Genomic DNA, 17170 nt, shown 5'->3' with positions numbered 1-17170 from the left:
GACACGATGTGGCTTAAATTTAAACGAATTAGGCTATTTTTTAAATAACGGCCAAAAGGCTAAATATTGGCTATCTGTACGCTTGTGCCAGTTAAGTTGGAGCAGTTAAGTTAAAGGGCTCATTTGTTATTTTAGACAACAGAAAGACTCAAACTCCACATTTCAAAAATCTACAAAAGGACCATTTAGAAAACATTTCCATTTACACACACTGTCCTCTCCCTCCCTCCTTTTTTCCCCCTTCCTTTCTCGAATTTGGCGCGTAAATCCACCATTGACACACTTCTCTAATCTAGGGCAAAACTCATCACTTCAATTTTCAAAATCCACAAAAATGGAAACCTTCAAAGAGCAACTCGAGCAGATACAAACTCTTTTACTTTCATCAAATAAACCGTTGGCTTACTCGACGCTGCTTCATCTCCAGCAACAATCCGGCACAGACTCTTCTTTCGTTCAATTGCTCGCCGATTCGGCTTCTATCATCCTGCCCTATATTCTCGTCGACGTATCCAATAACGATGAGGAAATGTGAGTTCCTTCTAACCATCTTTTCAAAGAGTTTAAGTTCTATTTAATGACAGTGCAAAAAGTAGAATCATGTCACTTATTAGCTAATTACAGCTTATTCTCTTGATAACTATTACTACTATATCGTTGCATTTTATAGTAGTTTGAGAAGTTTACAGTCAAACTGTTTCTAAATATAAAAAAGTGTTGTTCTTTTCGGTACTAAAAAAAAGTGAATCTCATAAATCGTGCTAACCCGAGGCGGAGCCAGTATTTGAAGTTTATGGGTTTGAGTTTATGGGTTCTGAATCTGCCACCGTACTCATAGCTCGTTTAGTTACTGGGTTCGTTGTTAAATATTTATATATATTTCATGAATTTTCTAATATAAAACAGGGTCTAAGCAAAAGTTACTGGGTTCGTCCGAACCCATAAACCATACACTACCTCCGCCCCTGGTGCTAACAATTAATTCGATAAAAATGATAACTAAACTGCTTTGCGGTACAAGATTTGCGGATGTAAAAGAAATTCTATTCTCAGTTATTTTTACTTAAATCCCATTTCAAAAGGATTCAATTTATAGACTGACATTGATAATAATAGTTATTGTAATTACGTTGAAGATGTGATTTAACGTACTGGTCACACATATCGTAGACATGTTACCTGTAATTGATTTCTAAGTAACTTGATAATGTTTATTTTAGTGTAAAATTTTTTTACACTAACGAATTGTAGCAGGTAGTTACCATCTTTTTCAGGTTTAACAAGCTACACTTACTATAGATGGTTACTTCTACTTGGTTTCTAAGTGATATAATAATTTAACTTTTTTTTCTTTGTGTACAAAACTTCAACTCTCTTTACCAAAATTATCTCTTTGCGTTGAAAGTTTCAGGAACTGATCTGGTTTTCTTTTCTTTTGGTTTGTTTCCTCAATATTTTTAGTGCTGCTCAGGCTTTGAAGTGCTTGGGATTTATGATTTATCACCCATCTATAGTTGGCTCAATCAAAGGTTCATTCTTTTGCCCTTTATATTTTTGTTTTTGTATTCTCTATTTTTGGCTTATAAGATTCCCTTTTAGTTGTCCATCTGAACTCTCAAAAGAGGTGTCCTTAGTTAGTCCCTCAATCTCATAATTTTGGACGTTTGTACTTTCCAAGGCTCAAGAAAAGGAAACAACCCACAAGTTGGAAATTTTAAGTCCAACTTTAAAGTGGTTGTCAAATTTAGTATACTCGTCTATTACAAAGTGAGAAGTGACAAAACGCTTCGGGAGAGAGAGTAAAAAGAGAAGAAAAATCTTATTTTGTATCAGGGCGAATGTAATGAAGTTGAAGAGTATGTCTGAAAAATTAAAGTATGTACTTTGAAACATGATAAATATGCCACAAACACAAATATGAAGGAGATAGATATTTTTTCTTTCCTTTTTTTTATGTCATTCATACAAAGCCACATGTTTAAGTTATTCATTTACTGCTAATGTACAAGTACATGTCTTGGGGCAGATTCAGAGTTCTGGTGCTAATTTAGCTTCGGTGACTGAATGTAGGTGACGATGCCACAGCTATTGTTGATTCTCTTGTTGAGGTCATTACGACCACCAAGATCAAGGTACTCTGAACTTCTTGATAGGCAACAAAATAGTGTACTTGAGAAAGCATTTCCTAAGAAGTATGCTCGGAAAATTTGACGTAGCTATTGCTAATTGCAGTCTGTTTGCAACTTGGGCGTCTGGTGTATATCGATGCAACAGTTCCACTCGTCGCTTTTGGATGCACATTTCCAGTCTTTGCTGAGGGCAATTATCTATGCCCTTGACAATCCTATTGGGTCTCTTTCAGTCACATTTGAGGCTATGCAGGTATATCTGAGTGTATTGTGCGATAATCTGTCTAACCTAATACTGTGTATAGTCTGGATCTTGTCAATGAGTAGGAGTTCAAACTCTTCTGTCTACTCTCCTCAATATCATATATGTGAAAAGTGATTCATTCAGCTAAAAAAGGGTATACTAGTATACTACTGTCACGATACAGGGTGCATCAACATTATCGTGCTGAAATTTGGTACTTAGAAGTAGAGGAACAGCTCTTTGAAATATTTGTATGAGCAGAATTTATTTAGCAAGCTTTTTTAAAATGAGTAAAGAAAAACACTTCTGCTAGAAAACTGATAGTTGCGTTGCTTGTAGTAATCTATGCTGAAAAGAAGCATCATCCTTCTCTTTGACTGAACAAAAGATGAACGCTAAATATAATGTTTATCCCAGCTTTTTATTCATTTGAAAGGAGTATAATGTCTGTTTTTGTTGAATAGAGCAAGTATAGTTTCTCCCAAAATGGCATGCAACACCTCAAATTATTCTCATGATACTGTAATGAGAAAAGAAATAAAAGGAGAAAAGCTATATTTTGTACCTGAATATTAACAGAATCAGAATTGCAAATTTTTTATTAAAAAAGTATTGCGTACTGGACTTCTCTTTGTACACCTTTTGCCTATAAGCCAAATGCACTGCCAATATATATATTTGAAAATTTGTCCCCTGATTTCTCTGTGATTATACTGCTACAGGCTGTAATGAAGTTGGCGAGTTCGTCAGCTCAAGATATGAGAGCCATGTCAAACATATGGGTTCCTCCAATTTATAGAAGACTTGTCAGCAGTGATAAAAGGGAAAGAGATATGTCAGAACGTTGTTTATTAAAAGTCTCTAGCGTGATATGTCCTCCACCAGTAAATCTCTCAAAGGTAGCAGATGAAAAAAGAATTGCATCTATAGTATTATGTATTTCAACTTATTCTCCAAAACAAAAAGCTATCACCTCAGTTCCAAATAAGTTGGGGTCAACTATATGAATCCTCATGATCACGCCTAACTATGCCTTATAAAAAGGACTAAGCGGTCGTTGCAAATATAATCCGATTTACAAGTCCGGAGTCGAATCCCCAAGAGAACTAAGGCTTAGCTACAGTTGTTCAATATTGCTAAGAAACATAAGTCCAAACAATTTCCTAATTATAGAGATTATAATGTTTATTTCTAATTAATTAACTAACAACTATTATAAAGTAGTAAAATTATCAACTAACAAGGATGAAATTTGAGACAAAACTAAGGAGGTCTAGAGTTATGATTTCCCCAATTGTCGGAATCCTTCCCGCTATGCCTTCTATAATTTCGCCTAAGTATTCTCTACCAACCGTGAGTACTTCGGGTGTCATAATTCTCTCTTCTGAGCAACTACCTCAATTTACTAGACATATTCTTCCGAACTACGCTAGCTGACACTAGTTTACCACTCACTAAGATCGCACCAAGGTTTCGTTATTCCTAATCCTACCTTTAAACCCTTCGTATTGATTCCTCACATACGTCAAGAGTGATGTTGTTCAACTTCAACAACTACCTAAATATGTACCCTTTTCCAAGCAATACATACTAAATAGGCACAGTCAATTGATGACCATTCAATCAACAAAAATAAACACATAGTTGAACAAGTAGAGAAATCCAACGGCTCAATTATATAAAAACATAACAAGAATTTATCCTACAAAAGGTTCTATCAAAACTCTAGATAACAAATTAGCTATTCATAATAGTATGCATAACTACAATACTAAAATTCGTAACCAATAATGGAAATAGGAAGAAGAAAGGGGAAAGGGCGAGGGAGTTAGATGAATTTGAGAAAGAGAGATTGGGGGAGGTTAAGAGGGAAATAGTTGAGTTAGCAATAGCTCAGGAGACTAGTTGGTGGCAAAAATCGAGGGCGCTATGGTTAAAGGAAGGGGATTCGAATACCAATTTTTTTCACAGGGTGGCGATTGTAAATCGAAGGAGAAACTTCATAGAGTCCTTAGTTGTGGATGGGGTGAGGATTGAGGGAGAAGAGGAGGTAAAATGGGCGATAGTGGGGTTTTATGAGAACTTATACAAAGAGGAAGTTAGTTGGAGGCCAACTTTGGGGGGAATAAAGTTCAACCACATAGGGGAGGGAGATAGTGAGTGGCTAGAAAGGGCTTTCGAGGAGGAGCAGGTGCACGAGGCTATGTCGAGTTGTGCTGGTGATAAGGCCCCCGACCCTGATGGTTTCTCCTTGGCCTTCTTCCAGCTCTGTTGGGACACCATCAAGGAGGAGTTGATGAAGCCATTGAATACTTCCATGTGAATGGTGTTTTCGAGAGAAATATCAATGCTTCTTTTATTACTATTGTGCCTAAGAAAGAAGATGCATCTTGTATGAGCGACTACATGCCTGTTAGTCTCGTAGGAAGCATTTACAAGATCATTTCTAAAGTGCTTTCCAATAGACTCAAGAAGGTTCTTGACGTGTCTGTTTCGTCCCCCCAAAATGCATTTGTGGAAGGTAGGCAGATCCTGGATGCCGCTTTGGTGGCAAATGAACTTGTATACTCCAGAAGGAAAAACAGAGATCCCAGCTTACTATGCAAGTTGGACCTTGAGAAGGCTTTCGACCATGTCAATTGGGAATTCCTTGATTTCATTGTGATGCGGATAGAGTTTGGGGCAAGATGGAGGGGATGGATCAAATTCTGCATTTCCTCAGTCAGATTCTCTGTCCTGGTTAATGGTTGCCCATGTGGTTTCTTTGGCTGTTCCAGGGGTCTCAGGCAAGGAGACCCCCTATCCCCTATGCTATTCATTCTAGTGATGGATGCTTTGAGTAAAATGATGGATCGAGCAGCGGGCGGAGGCTTCTTGAGAGGATTCTCAGCTTCGATCGGGGTGCCCAGTGCCCGAAGAGTCTCTCATTTGCTTTTTGCGGATGATACCCTGGTTTTCTGTGATGCCGATATAGATCCGTTGACCTACCTGAAGCAGGTCCTGCAGTGGTTTCAGATAGTATCAGGTCTCAAAATCAACCCGGCAAGTGTGAGATTTTCCCGGTGGGTGAGGTTGCTAACATTGATGCTTTGTCTTATGTTCTCAGATGTAAGGTGGGCTCCCTTCCCACTACTTATCTGGGTCTCCCATTGGGCGCTTCGCATAAGGATACGGTTTGGAATTCAGTGATCGAAAGGGCTGAAAAAAGATTAGCACGCTGGCAGAAATGGTGCTTGTCAAAAGGCGGAAAGGAAGTGCTCATTAAAAGCATTTTATCGAGTATGCCCATCTATTACTTGTCCCTGTTGCAAGCTCTTGTGAGCATCACAGAAAAACTGGAGCGGCTTCAAAGGAACTTTCTATGGGATGCAGCGGATGGAACTAGAAAGTATCGTCTAGTGAATTGGCAGACAGTCACTTCCTCAAAGAAGTGGGGTGGACTTGGAGTAAAAATCTTAGGGTATTCAACAGAGCTTTGTTGGGGAAATGACTATGGAGATTCGGGGTAGAAGAGCATGCTCTATGGAGGGAGGTCATAGTAGAAAAGTACGATTCCACGGGAGGGGTTGGAGGACCAAGGCAATCACAACACCTTTCGGGTGTGGCATGTGGAGGAGCATCATGAAGAATTGGGAATCCTTCAGTGGCAACATCTCTTACAGGGTGGGAAATGGAAGGAGAATCAGCTTTTGGAATCATAGGTGGTGTGGAGAGGATACTCTAAGGGTCTCCTTCTCCCACTTCTTCAGAGTTTCAAACCAAAAGGAATTGATGGTCCAACAAATTCGTAAGGAACATGCAGGGGGGGTAGTATGAGACCTCTCATTTAGAAGGAACATGCAAGATTAGGAGATTGCGGAGCTCCAAGATTTATTGACACTACTATATGGGCAAGACTTGCCTTAGCCATCTTGTGATTCTTGGAGATGGGGTTTGCGTGGCGATAGTCTGTTCACCGTAAAGTCCTTTTACCAGAGTATGTTGGTGAGAGAGAAGGCCTCTTTTCCATACTCGATCTGGATTCCTATGGCGCCCACGAAGGTGTGCTTTTTTGCATGGCTAGCGGCCATGGGAGTGATTTTGACTGTTGAGAATCTGCGAATGAGGGGAATTACACTTGTTAGTTGGTGCTATATGTGTAAAAGCTCAGGGGAAGAAGTTGATCATCTTTTGTTGCATTGCCCTGTGTCCTCGGTTTTGTGGAGGGCGATCCTGAACCTTTTTGGTGTTCAATGGGTGATGCCAAGCACTGTAAAGGAAATGCTATATAGTTGGGCCGGTTTCCGTAGAAGAAGAAAGCAAAAGGCGTGGAAGTTCGCCCCGTTAGCTCTCATGTGGATAGTTTGGGGGAGAGAAATAGGAGAGCTTTTGAGGGGATTGAGTCTCCTTTTTCACATCTTAAGAATAGTCTTTTATTTTTGATCGCTTTTTGGTGCACTCATATAGCCCCCATTTGTATAGAAGATTGGGCTTCTTTTATAGAGAATCATGTTTTGATGTAAATTCTCTACTTTTTGGTATACTTCTTGTATACGGGAGTTCTCTCCCTTTTGATTAATACAATTTACCTTATCAAAAAAAAGAATTCTCCGCCTTGCTTCTAGTGTGTTCTTGCCTCCTTAGGTCGAATCCTCGGTCTAATCTCCCCAAAAATGGTGTTTAATGACTATTTATATGTATAGGGAAAAGACCTAGACGAAATAGCCAAGTCCAAAAGCCAAAAAGGAGACAAAATAGACTCAAAACCAGGACCATGCGTCGCTACGCTAAATGCACGAAGCACCTCGCGTCAAACCGCGCGTCGCGTGCTCAAACGCGAGCAGAAAGTCTCGCTTCGCCAGCTGCTGTTCCGTTTTCAATTTTGATGCCAAACTTTTGCCTCTCACGTTTTCCCTTCTTTTCCTCACTTTTCAATTCTTTGCATTTGTTTCATGTATTCTTCCTTTCACTTCTTGTTTCCTTTCTTATTTTAATCATCACCCCATCATTATGTCTTCAATCATCACTAATTATTAGAGAATCGTGAGCCTATTATTGTAGTGTATAAAATACACATAAAATTTCTACTTTGCTCCCATTTTCATCTCCAAAGTACCTACACATAAAATAAATTTAATTAAGCACACATATGATGCAATTTAGCATTAAAACACCAAAATGCAAGATAAGTAATGCACTAAAAATATGATATTATAGCCATATTTCTTCTTTTAAACTCACCTCATGCTAATATTATACAAAATAAAAATAAAAATTAAAAATTACTAGAAGTTCTCTATATTTTTTGCCGGCATATAAATCTCTAGCAGGGTAAAAGGCTCCTAGAAAGCATAGGACCTGAAGGAACGTACTAACATGGTTAAAATATATTCACAACTAATTTGTATCTCCTACACATATATTTTTCTTCCATTGTGCCCTTGAACGGGTATGTTTCCAATTTACTACTCCCTCCGTTCCAGTTTATGTGAATCTATTTCCTTTTTGGTCCGTTCCAAAAAGAATGAACTTCCATTCTACCCTTAATGAGAAGCTTTTATGACCACACAAATACTCTGAACCCCTTTTTGACTTATTTAGGACCACAAATTCCAAAAGTCTTCATTTTTTTCTTAAACTCTGTGCCCAGTCAAACAGTTTCACATAAATTGGAACGGAGGGAGTAATATTTAGTGTTTTGAAGAATTATGCATGAATGAAGGATCCGCGTAACACTATAAAAATGCATATCTAGAATAGGAGGCATTAATTGCCTGTTGATATTTGTTTATTACTATAGGACTCCATAGTAAGAGCCTACTATCCAAATGGTTGTTGAGGTGGAATGATAGCTTAAGGTAGCAGCGGAAAGATGTAATTAATTTAAAATTTGGGTTTCAGAATTATGGGGAGACAGCTAATACAAGTGCACCACATGGATGTGCTTTCTGGAGACATATAAACTGTTTGTTGGTGGAATTTCAAGAGCTTATTGGATTAAAATTGGGAAATGGGAGAAGATTTAAAATTATGGGAGACAAATGGTTTTTGGAGAACACTAACTGCCTCTTTCCTGATTGTACAGCATCGTGCTGAACAAAAATTGTGTTAGAGACAAGCCCTTTATGCATAATGTTGAGCATTTGTCTAGAGAGAAACCAATGATGCTTTGGTGGAAAGGGGGGAAATTTCTGCTTTGTAAAGAATAGATCTATCCTATGCTTAAAACTGTGTAAAATCGATTCTAGTTATGACCTTGATGCTATTCTGGAGTTACTGGAGTCCTTGCAGATTCAAAAGATTCCTTCTTGTTTATGTTTGTGCCTGTTCAGTACTAGCTTGGTATTGAATGCTCTTATAAATAAAATTACCTTTTACCTATTAGAAAAAAAGGGGTTATAGTGATGAAGCAGAATTCCCCTTCACCCAAAACCCTTATCATTTAAAAAAATAGGAAAGAAAAAGTTGAGGATAAAATTTGATAAAATGGCTATAGTTCATGTTAACTATTAGGTGACATATTTTATTGATTTTTCTTTGTATTTTTATGAAACAGGCCGTTGCCATAGAGTTGAAGAAAACTTTGCTTTTGACAATGGAGGAGCTACTGAACCAAGGCCTGAAGATTCAAACTCTTCTAGCATGGGGATGGTTTATGCGTCTACTTGGACCTTATGGAATGAAATATAAGCATTTGGTGAACAAATTGCTTAAAATTACAGAACAAACTTTTCCGGACCTTGATCCACAGATTCAGAGTGCTTCACTGGTACGCTATTCATTCACCTAAAGTTGGCACATCCTTCAATTCAATTCCAGAGAATTTAATGCAACTTCAAGTTAAGCAAAAGTACTTCCCTAGTATTGACATTAATTACGGGATTCAATAGCGGCTGGTTTTTCATGGGATGCTCCAATACATATTCATAAGTATTCTGAAAAACTATGTTACTCGGACTCTTCAAAAATATTGTTGGGTGCGTGTCGGATCCTCCAAATTTAGAGCATTTTTGGAGGATCCGACACGGGTGCGGCAACACTTTTGGAGAGTCCGAGCAACATAGCTGAAAAAGCTGTAGTTTTGTTTGCACTATGAGTGCTTCATTGGCACCGTTAACATGTCTACCAGACTCTTAATTTTAAAATGACCATATCAACTTTATGTGATGTTGATATCCTTGCTTAATATTGACTTCACTTCGATGAACATTGATTAGCATCTTACACATCTTCTGGTGTTATCAGTGAAGTGTAAAAGTGTCCAACCAAAATTTCTGCATTATCTATGTAGCTGGAAATTCAGTTCTTACAGTCATCTCTTACATACCAAGAAGCTAAAATTCCCTTCCTTTTAACCTTTTCTTAATACAACTTCTTTAGTTAAATGAATTCTTCATTATTTTATTTGCTTGCTTTAAGTAATAGAAAAGGCTAAGAAATAAATTCTTCTGATTTTGTTAGATTTGCTTGCTTGGAGTCACAGAAAATACCTGTTAAAATGAGCCAACTTTAAATAGTGCTTTGACCAAGTTACAAATTGCAATTTCATCCATGAATAATTGATTTGAGGGAGAATTCTAGGATATTATCCTGATAAAAGAGATCAAGTTTGTCAATTTAATTTTAAAAAATCTTTTAAACTCACGAGTAACTTAATTCAAATTCGTCCATGAATAATTGATTTGAGGGAGAATCTAGGATATTATCCCGATAAAAGAGATCAACTTTATCAATTTAACTTTAAAATTCTTTTAATCTTATGAGATTAACCTGAAGTGCATATTCAGTTTTTTATTGCTTAATTGTATACCATTTGTATTTTGAGCGTCATATCAAATGTTTGGTGTAAGAAATTTGTAACCTCCTATAGCACATATCTGCCCCAATCCCTATTTGAATACTGTATATTTTCTGTTATCTATAGTCTGAAAATTCTTAACTGCTCAATTTGTTGTTAGTGCCAAGAAGTTTTTTTTTTTCCATTGCAGGAAGTTCAGCTCATTGTGCCCTTTTTTCTAATTGCCTCTTTTTTTTTTAAAGTTAAAAAATGGAAAATAAAGCACTTCCACTAACTCAACTTATTGAATAATTGGAGGATAGTTAAAGTTAAATGCATGCCGTATTCCTGCAGATTGCCTGGGAATGTCTCATTGATGCTTTAATCTGCTCGACACTTCATAATCCTGAAAGCAATGCACTTGTAAAGAATTCTGCGGACCAAACTGTATTCGAGGGAAACAATCCAACTGAAGCTGATGGGTTTTCCAAGAAGATCAAACTTGTGATGACGCCCCTGATAGGAATCATGTCAAGTAATTGTGATGCATCTGTCCATGTATCCTGCCTGAATACATGGTCTTATCTTCTGTATAAGCTTGACAAATTAGCTAGCTATCATTCGGTGGTTAAAACAGTTTGGGAGCCCATCTTGGAAGTCGTCATCAAGGTTGGACCTGTCAATAAAAGTATATGGTCGTGGAATTTCTGCATCGAGCTGCTCGATAATTTCATTTCAGCAGGAAACAAAGATGTAAATAGTAAGTTAATTGACCAGAAAGCTGATCGGTTATCTAAAAGTTTCATAATGAAACTTCCAGAATCTGCAAAATGCTCATGGAAGTATCATCCAATTAAATGGTCACCTTTGGATTTTGGAAATTTGGAGTTTTCCCTAAACATGATTCATGGTGTGATCACGCAAGGGTCAAATATTACTCTGTCCCATGAAGTCAGGACACTGACGTACGGTGCTGCCTCAAGTTTGTTTCGATCTCTTCTGAGATCTGTTAAACATTTATTTAAATCCGACATTATAACATATGACGAGATTATCTTATCTTTGAATATGATGTTTAAGTTTTTGAAGAGTGTATATGAGAGTATGCATTCAAGGAATGGTGGTATAGATGATTTGCAATCTTTTTTACTTCAGCTTCTGGAGGCTTTCGTTGAAGAATTAGAACCATCAACTTTGCAATCCCCTCTTTACAAGGTGGCATTAGATCTAAAAAATTTTGAAAAGTCTGAACCAGTCTATAGATTCAAAAGTGCAAAGATACCAGATATCTGCTTTGTGAATTATAAGGAGAAGGTATCACCAGTTGCATGTATAACTTTTCTCTATTTCCATTCAGTAACCAAGTCAATGTTGAAAGCACCTGATTATGATATAGTCGAATGGATACACAAATTTGTGAAGCTTTTGCTCTCCTCATATGAGCCTTTTGAAATTCTCCATCTCTTTGTTAGTTTACTATACAGTGAGAAGATGTCTCGTTGCTTTGAGATCTGGGTAGCTCTGGCAATCTGTCTGAAAGATTACATAGATAGTAACAGCTTTGTCTCACTTTTCAAATTGCAGCCGGATAGTCCTGGTTATGCTACAACAATACATTTCCTATGCTACCCATTTGCTGCATACTCTTGCCCTAACGTGCATCTCAAGCTTCAGCATGTAATCGAAGCATGGATATCACTTTATGTTTCTCTTAGTCGGGCATCGGAAAATGGTTATCCTACTCTTACTGAGGACCTGTGCTCAATGCTCTGCTCATATTTCAATGAAGCACTAACTAAGGGCGATTTTGTCGCTGAACCTCAGTCAAGTGTAAAGGGTCAGGATATCGATGTTCTTCTATTGTTTGGAGAAGCAATGATATGTGCTGTAGAACAAGCTTCTTTGACAGCAAAATCTAAAGCTAAAGAGAGCGAAAGTTGGAGATCCAGCAATATCAAGAGTAGCTTGGAATTCGCGTCCTGGTAAGCAACATGATATTGCAAAATTTCCACTTACTGAAGCAATTACCTATCTCACTGTTGAGATTGGCTGGTGGTTTAGAATATTTAAGAAGTTAAAGCGAAGGCCTCTTGACAGGTCAAAAATATTGAATCATTCTACTGATGTTTAGGTAACAGGCGAACCAGCAACATACCATTTAACTTCTCTACCTATAGGCTATAATTATTCTGGTCCTATTTTAAGATTGCTGCTCCATAGAAAACTTTAGCACTGCAAATTCATAAAAAATGTGTTGCTGCAATTGGAAGCTGTACAGGTAGAATGATTTGGTTGAAACACTGATCTGCGTCATAAAGAATACTTGGATTTTTGACAGCCTTATTTTGATCGAAAACTCTGTTTGTTGTTTTCCTCCATTTTATTGAGTAAATAACCAAAGTTCCTTTTTTTTTAACTTGCTCCTTTGCTTTCCTGAGAAGCCGACAACATTATAATATGTCTAAGTAAAAGCTTTTAATGGTATCCTTAGCTATTATCACTTACGTTGAGTCTTTCAGTGATATGAAGAGCATTGTCATGTACCATTTCCTTTAAAACAAAATTTGTCAATCAATTGACTTAAGCAAGAAAACAGTTGAAGAAAGAGTGGGAGATCATCGAAAAACTCTTGAGTAAGCTTAGATAAGCTTTATTCTGCATGTACTTCAAATCTCTACTTGTTTTTTATGCGCCCGCTGCTTCTGCAGCTTCGTGAAGCTATCCTGGGAAAAGGATGAAACTAATGTATCAACCAGCCTCATCAAAACAAGGTAATGGCTTCCTATCTTACTAGTTTTGTTGAATGATGCATGGCATGGCTGCTAACTATGAGAATTTCAGGCTGCTATCGTCACTGATTCACTTTGTCGGCTGCTTGCACTTGCAGAAGGATGTAACATTATTCATTGAGGTATGTACTTAGACTCTTCGATCCCTACGGCTATGGTGCCATTAGATCCTAGTCTTGAGATGGAAAATATGTATGAACTATTAATTTAAACTATGTTGATATGTTATGCTCAAATTGTAAAGAGCCTTTGCCATGTTTTTCTTCTTTTCCATTTTAAGGTTGGTAAGTCATACCTTGCATCATCTTTCCATCTTCTAATTATCTCTCCCATATGTGTGCACTCTACAAATCGAATTATTAGAAGGGAAACAGAGATGATTAGCAGCAGTTTAGATCCATTACTTAATTTGCTTTCTTTTTTGTCCTCTCTACTAGTACAGAGGTTTAATTCTTTACCACTTCTTCTCATCAGATCATGACCAGTTCACTACTTCTGTGGCTGTCACATTTTGAAGCTCAAGAAAGTAACTTCAAAGATCAACTTCAACAGTTATGGATTCAAACACTGAACTGTTTGCAGAAACTGCGACCAATAATAGAATTCAATTCCTCCTTTCTTCAGCTCCAGGAGCCTCTTCTTGAGAAAACTCTTGATCACCCAGATCCCATCATTTCCGACTCTACTGTTAACTTCTGGAATTCTACATATGGAGAACAGATGAAGTTAGATTACCCTCAAAGCTTACTTCCAATCCTGGACAAGCTGTCAAGGAAAGGAAAAATAAAACTTTGCAAAAAGAGCCTGTCGCCCAATGGTAAAACCAATTCTGAGGTAGATAAAGTTACAGCTCCAAATAGATACAAGGTGCCAACAACACTGCGTAGGTGCTCAAAACGAGTTGAACTCTTGGGGAACGCAGCTAATAGTTCAGAGGGAAATGACAGAATTTATCCAAAGTCAAAACGAAGGCATACTGAGCTGACAGAACATCAAAAAGAAGTGAGAAGAGCACAGCAAGGTCGATCAATGGATTGTAGTGGACATGGTCCAGGAATCTGGACATATACCAGTGTTGATTTCTCTCAAGGAAATGAAGAATCACAAGAAAGCCAGGACGTTAGAGATGCAGATTCTATTTTGGAAATGTTGCGCAAAGTTAATTAAAATTTGCGTTTTAACTTTATGCTATCTTGTAACTTTTACAATACCGCTTGTATATATGTACTATTGTCTTGAGCCGAGGGTCTATAGAAAACAGCCTCTCTACATGCTTCGTACACACTACCTTCTCTAGACCTCACTTGAGGGAATACACTGTTGTTGTTGCTTGTATATATGTATTCAAGGACGGAGCTAGCCTTTGAGTTATGGATTCAGTCGAGCCTAGTAACTTTGGTTCAATTATTGTATTTGTCTTGAGAAATCAATTAAATATGTACAAATTGTTAATTTAGAACCTAGTTACTTAAAAGAACTAGAATCCCGAATACACAAACTTCTAATCCTGACTCCGCCTCTGCATGTATCTTAATCTTCCCGTCTCTAATGCTGCTTCATTCTGGCTCTGACCGTTTATTCTTTTCCCTGTACATTCTTTTGTTAGGAGTTTATGCAATGAGGTGTTGTGTTGTGTTTCTTCATAAGAATCTGCTATTAAGAGCAGCATTTTTCTTTAATCATGTGTCGTCTTGTTAAAAAATTTTAGCCTGAGATTTTCTTGAACTTTTAGGTGGTCTTTGCTGAGTTCCTACTTCCTACGTATCTGAAGGTGAAGAGTTCTGATGTTTTGCTTTAATCAATAAGTTTTTTCAGGACTTATAAAGTTTTGAAGATTGCATTCATACGATAAGGGTATGGAATATACAAAATAAATAACTGCAATCACAAAATAAATGAGAAAATTATTCCATTGATAAATGTTTATGTATAACTCCAAGCATCCGTCGATTCTTGTCTTCAAATTATAGAATATAAGCTAAACTATTCTTTCTCAAATTGCTCTAGTATGACGGACCTAAGGAGAGGGGTACGTAGAGAAAATATAACATGAAAAGAGTTTGCTCCGCCATGTAAGATCCTCGAATTAACCATGATAATATAGACTAAACTAACTAGGTTAGTTGAGATCGAACAATATGATCCTCTAAAATTATCTTTTAGTTATACACTATATAACTCACGTCAAAGGATTCAAAGCTAGTACATGAAAATAATCTCCTAAATTATAGTAGAACAAGATAAAAAGAATTAAAGTTTGTGCATATTATAACAAAAATATTATAATATGTAACATAATTTCAATCAAATAAGTAATTAAACAAATTTTAGAATTTTACTATTAACGCCAAGTAGTGAATGCTATGAAACTTGATATTCCTATTAAATTAAAATAAATTATCGATTTAATTATCTCAAGTTTTGTTGTCTTGTTCCACGTGTATGATTAATCAAATATAATATTCAATCAATGCGTAATATCAATATGAGCACCGATGCACCGGTGAGGAGGTGTGAGCGACTGGCTGTAGTGGGCACGCAGAGAGGTAGAGGGCGACCTAAGAAGTATTGGGGAGAGGTGATCAGACAGGACATGGCGCGACTTAAGATTACTGAGGACATGACCCTTGACAGGGAATTATGGAGGTCGAGCATTAAAGTTGTAGGTTAGGGGAAAGTTGTGAATATTTCTACAGCACAATAGAGTGAGACTAGCCAGTTAGGAGTTAGACTAAGAATGCCATTGGTCTTCTATTGATGCAGGGCTTTACCTGCTAGTTTTTACTATACCAGCCATCTATTTCGTATTTCGTATTCTGTATTTCATATCTCTTATAAAGCTGTTATTTTATTATGCATTTTTATGGTACTAATATGTCGTCTCCTGTTGCTTTTTTGAGCTGAGAGTCTCCTGGAAACAGCCTCTCTACCCTTCGGGGTAGGGGTAAGGTCTGCGTACATATTACCCTCCCCAGACCCCACTTGTGGGATTATACTGGGTCGTTGTTGTTGTTGTTGTTGTTGTTGTTGTTGTTGTTGCGTAATATCAATATGTTCAAAACATCAATTTTTTAATTTGAAGAGACTTTTTGAGTAAGTAATATATTCGCTTTTGAAATTGATTAAATAAACTTTTTCTACCTTATGCATTCAGCTGAAATCTATCACAATATGTTCAAAACATCAATTTTTTAATTTGAAGAGACTTTTTGAGTAAGTAATATATTCGCTTTTGAAATTGATTAAATAAACTTTTTCTACCTTATGCATTCAGCTGAAATCTATCCGTCCGATTACTAGAATTCATATAAAATTCCCATTATAAAGTGTAAAGATCATATTAATAATACAAGATGGCAATGTTTGCAAAAATGTGACGTAATGATCATTATAAGTGAGGGAGAATTACAAAGTCTCGAGTTCAATGACGTCGATATACATGTTATTATTTAAAACTTGTAATTTTTATTATGGTCAGTTGATCAAGTTGACTTTTTCTACCTTATGCATTCAATATATGAAATCTTAGTAGTATTCGCATAAAATCACCATTATCGAGTGAAAAATCAATATAATAATACAATATGACGATATTTATAAAAGTACGACGTAGTGAATAATAAAGGTGACAATATTTACAAAAATGTTATAAATATATTATATTATGGATGTTCATTTAGTACTCTGTTGTAAATAAGCTTCCTGAAGAAGCTTATCCATATGGGACTCCACCGTAAATATATTTATCTATTTAGTACTATATTGGAAATAAGCTTCCTGAAGAAGCTTATCACTTCGGTACCCGGTTATGGATAAACATTACCCCCGGTAGAAGATTATCCATACCGGATATAATAAGCTTATCCATTCAGTACTCCGTTATGGATAAATATTGCTCTCAGTAGAAGATTATTCATATCTGGTACAGCAGCAGCTTACACAGCAGCTTGTAGCAGCTTACACAGCAGCTTATAGTAGTAGCTTACACATCAGCTTATAGTAGCTTACACTGCAGCTTGTAGTAGCAGCTTACACAGCAGCTTGTAGTAGCAGCTTACAGAGCAGCTTCCTTTCTTCTATAAATAGAAGAGATTTCAGTTCATTATGTACATCAGTTTGAATTCGAATAATATATCAGTTTCTCTCTATACTTGTCTTTACTTTATAGTCTTTATTTCATAACACGTTATCAGCACGAAGCTCTACCATCTCGAGCAAATATTTTGAAAGTATCTAAGGTAAGAACTTTCTT

At 36.9% G+C, this 17170-nt stretch overlaps 1 protein-coding gene across 1 annotated transcript; it reads left to right on the top strand.

Annotated features, from left to right (window-relative positions):
• Positions 1–225: 225 nt before the first annotated feature.
• On the top strand, positions 226–14297 carry LOC104213422 (uncharacterized). Its single transcript, XM_009762920.2, has 10 exons — positions 226–531; positions 1462–1529; positions 2071–2132; positions 2233–2382; positions 3096–3272; positions 8909–9121; positions 10484–12111; positions 12838–12900; positions 12971–13040; positions 13393–14297. The coding sequence occupies exons 1-10, from the start codon at positions 335–337 to the stop codon at positions 14083–14085; spliced, it is 3321 nt and encodes a 1106-aa protein (XP_009761222.1). The 5' UTR covers positions 226–334; the 3' UTR covers positions 14086–14297.
• The last annotated feature ends 2873 nt before the right edge of the window (positions 14298–17170 follow it).

Source organism: Nicotiana sylvestris, chromosome 11 (genome assembly GCF_000393655.2).
Source record: "Nicotiana sylvestris chromosome 11, ASM39365v2, whole genome shotgun sequence".
NCBI lineage: Eukaryota > Viridiplantae > Streptophyta > Magnoliopsida > Solanales > Solanaceae > Nicotiana > Nicotiana sylvestris.
Note: the sequence above shows the minus strand (reverse complement) of the source record. Positions and strands in the feature narration are given on the sequence as shown.

Excerpts from the sequence above, each read along its gene's own strand:
- LOC104213422 (XM_009762920.2), top strand. The coding sequence starts at position 335 with ATGGAAACCTTCAAAGAGCAACTCGAGCAGATACAAACTCTTTTACTT. Across the intron at positions 12,901-12,970 it reads ACCAGCCTCATCAAAACAAG|GCTGCTATCGTCACTGATTC; the intron begins GTAATGGCTTCC and ends TGAGAATTTCAG. Across the intron at positions 13,041-13,392 it reads ATGTAACATTATTCATTGAG|ATCATGACCAGTTCACTACT; the intron begins GTATGTACTTAG and ends TCTTCTCATCAG.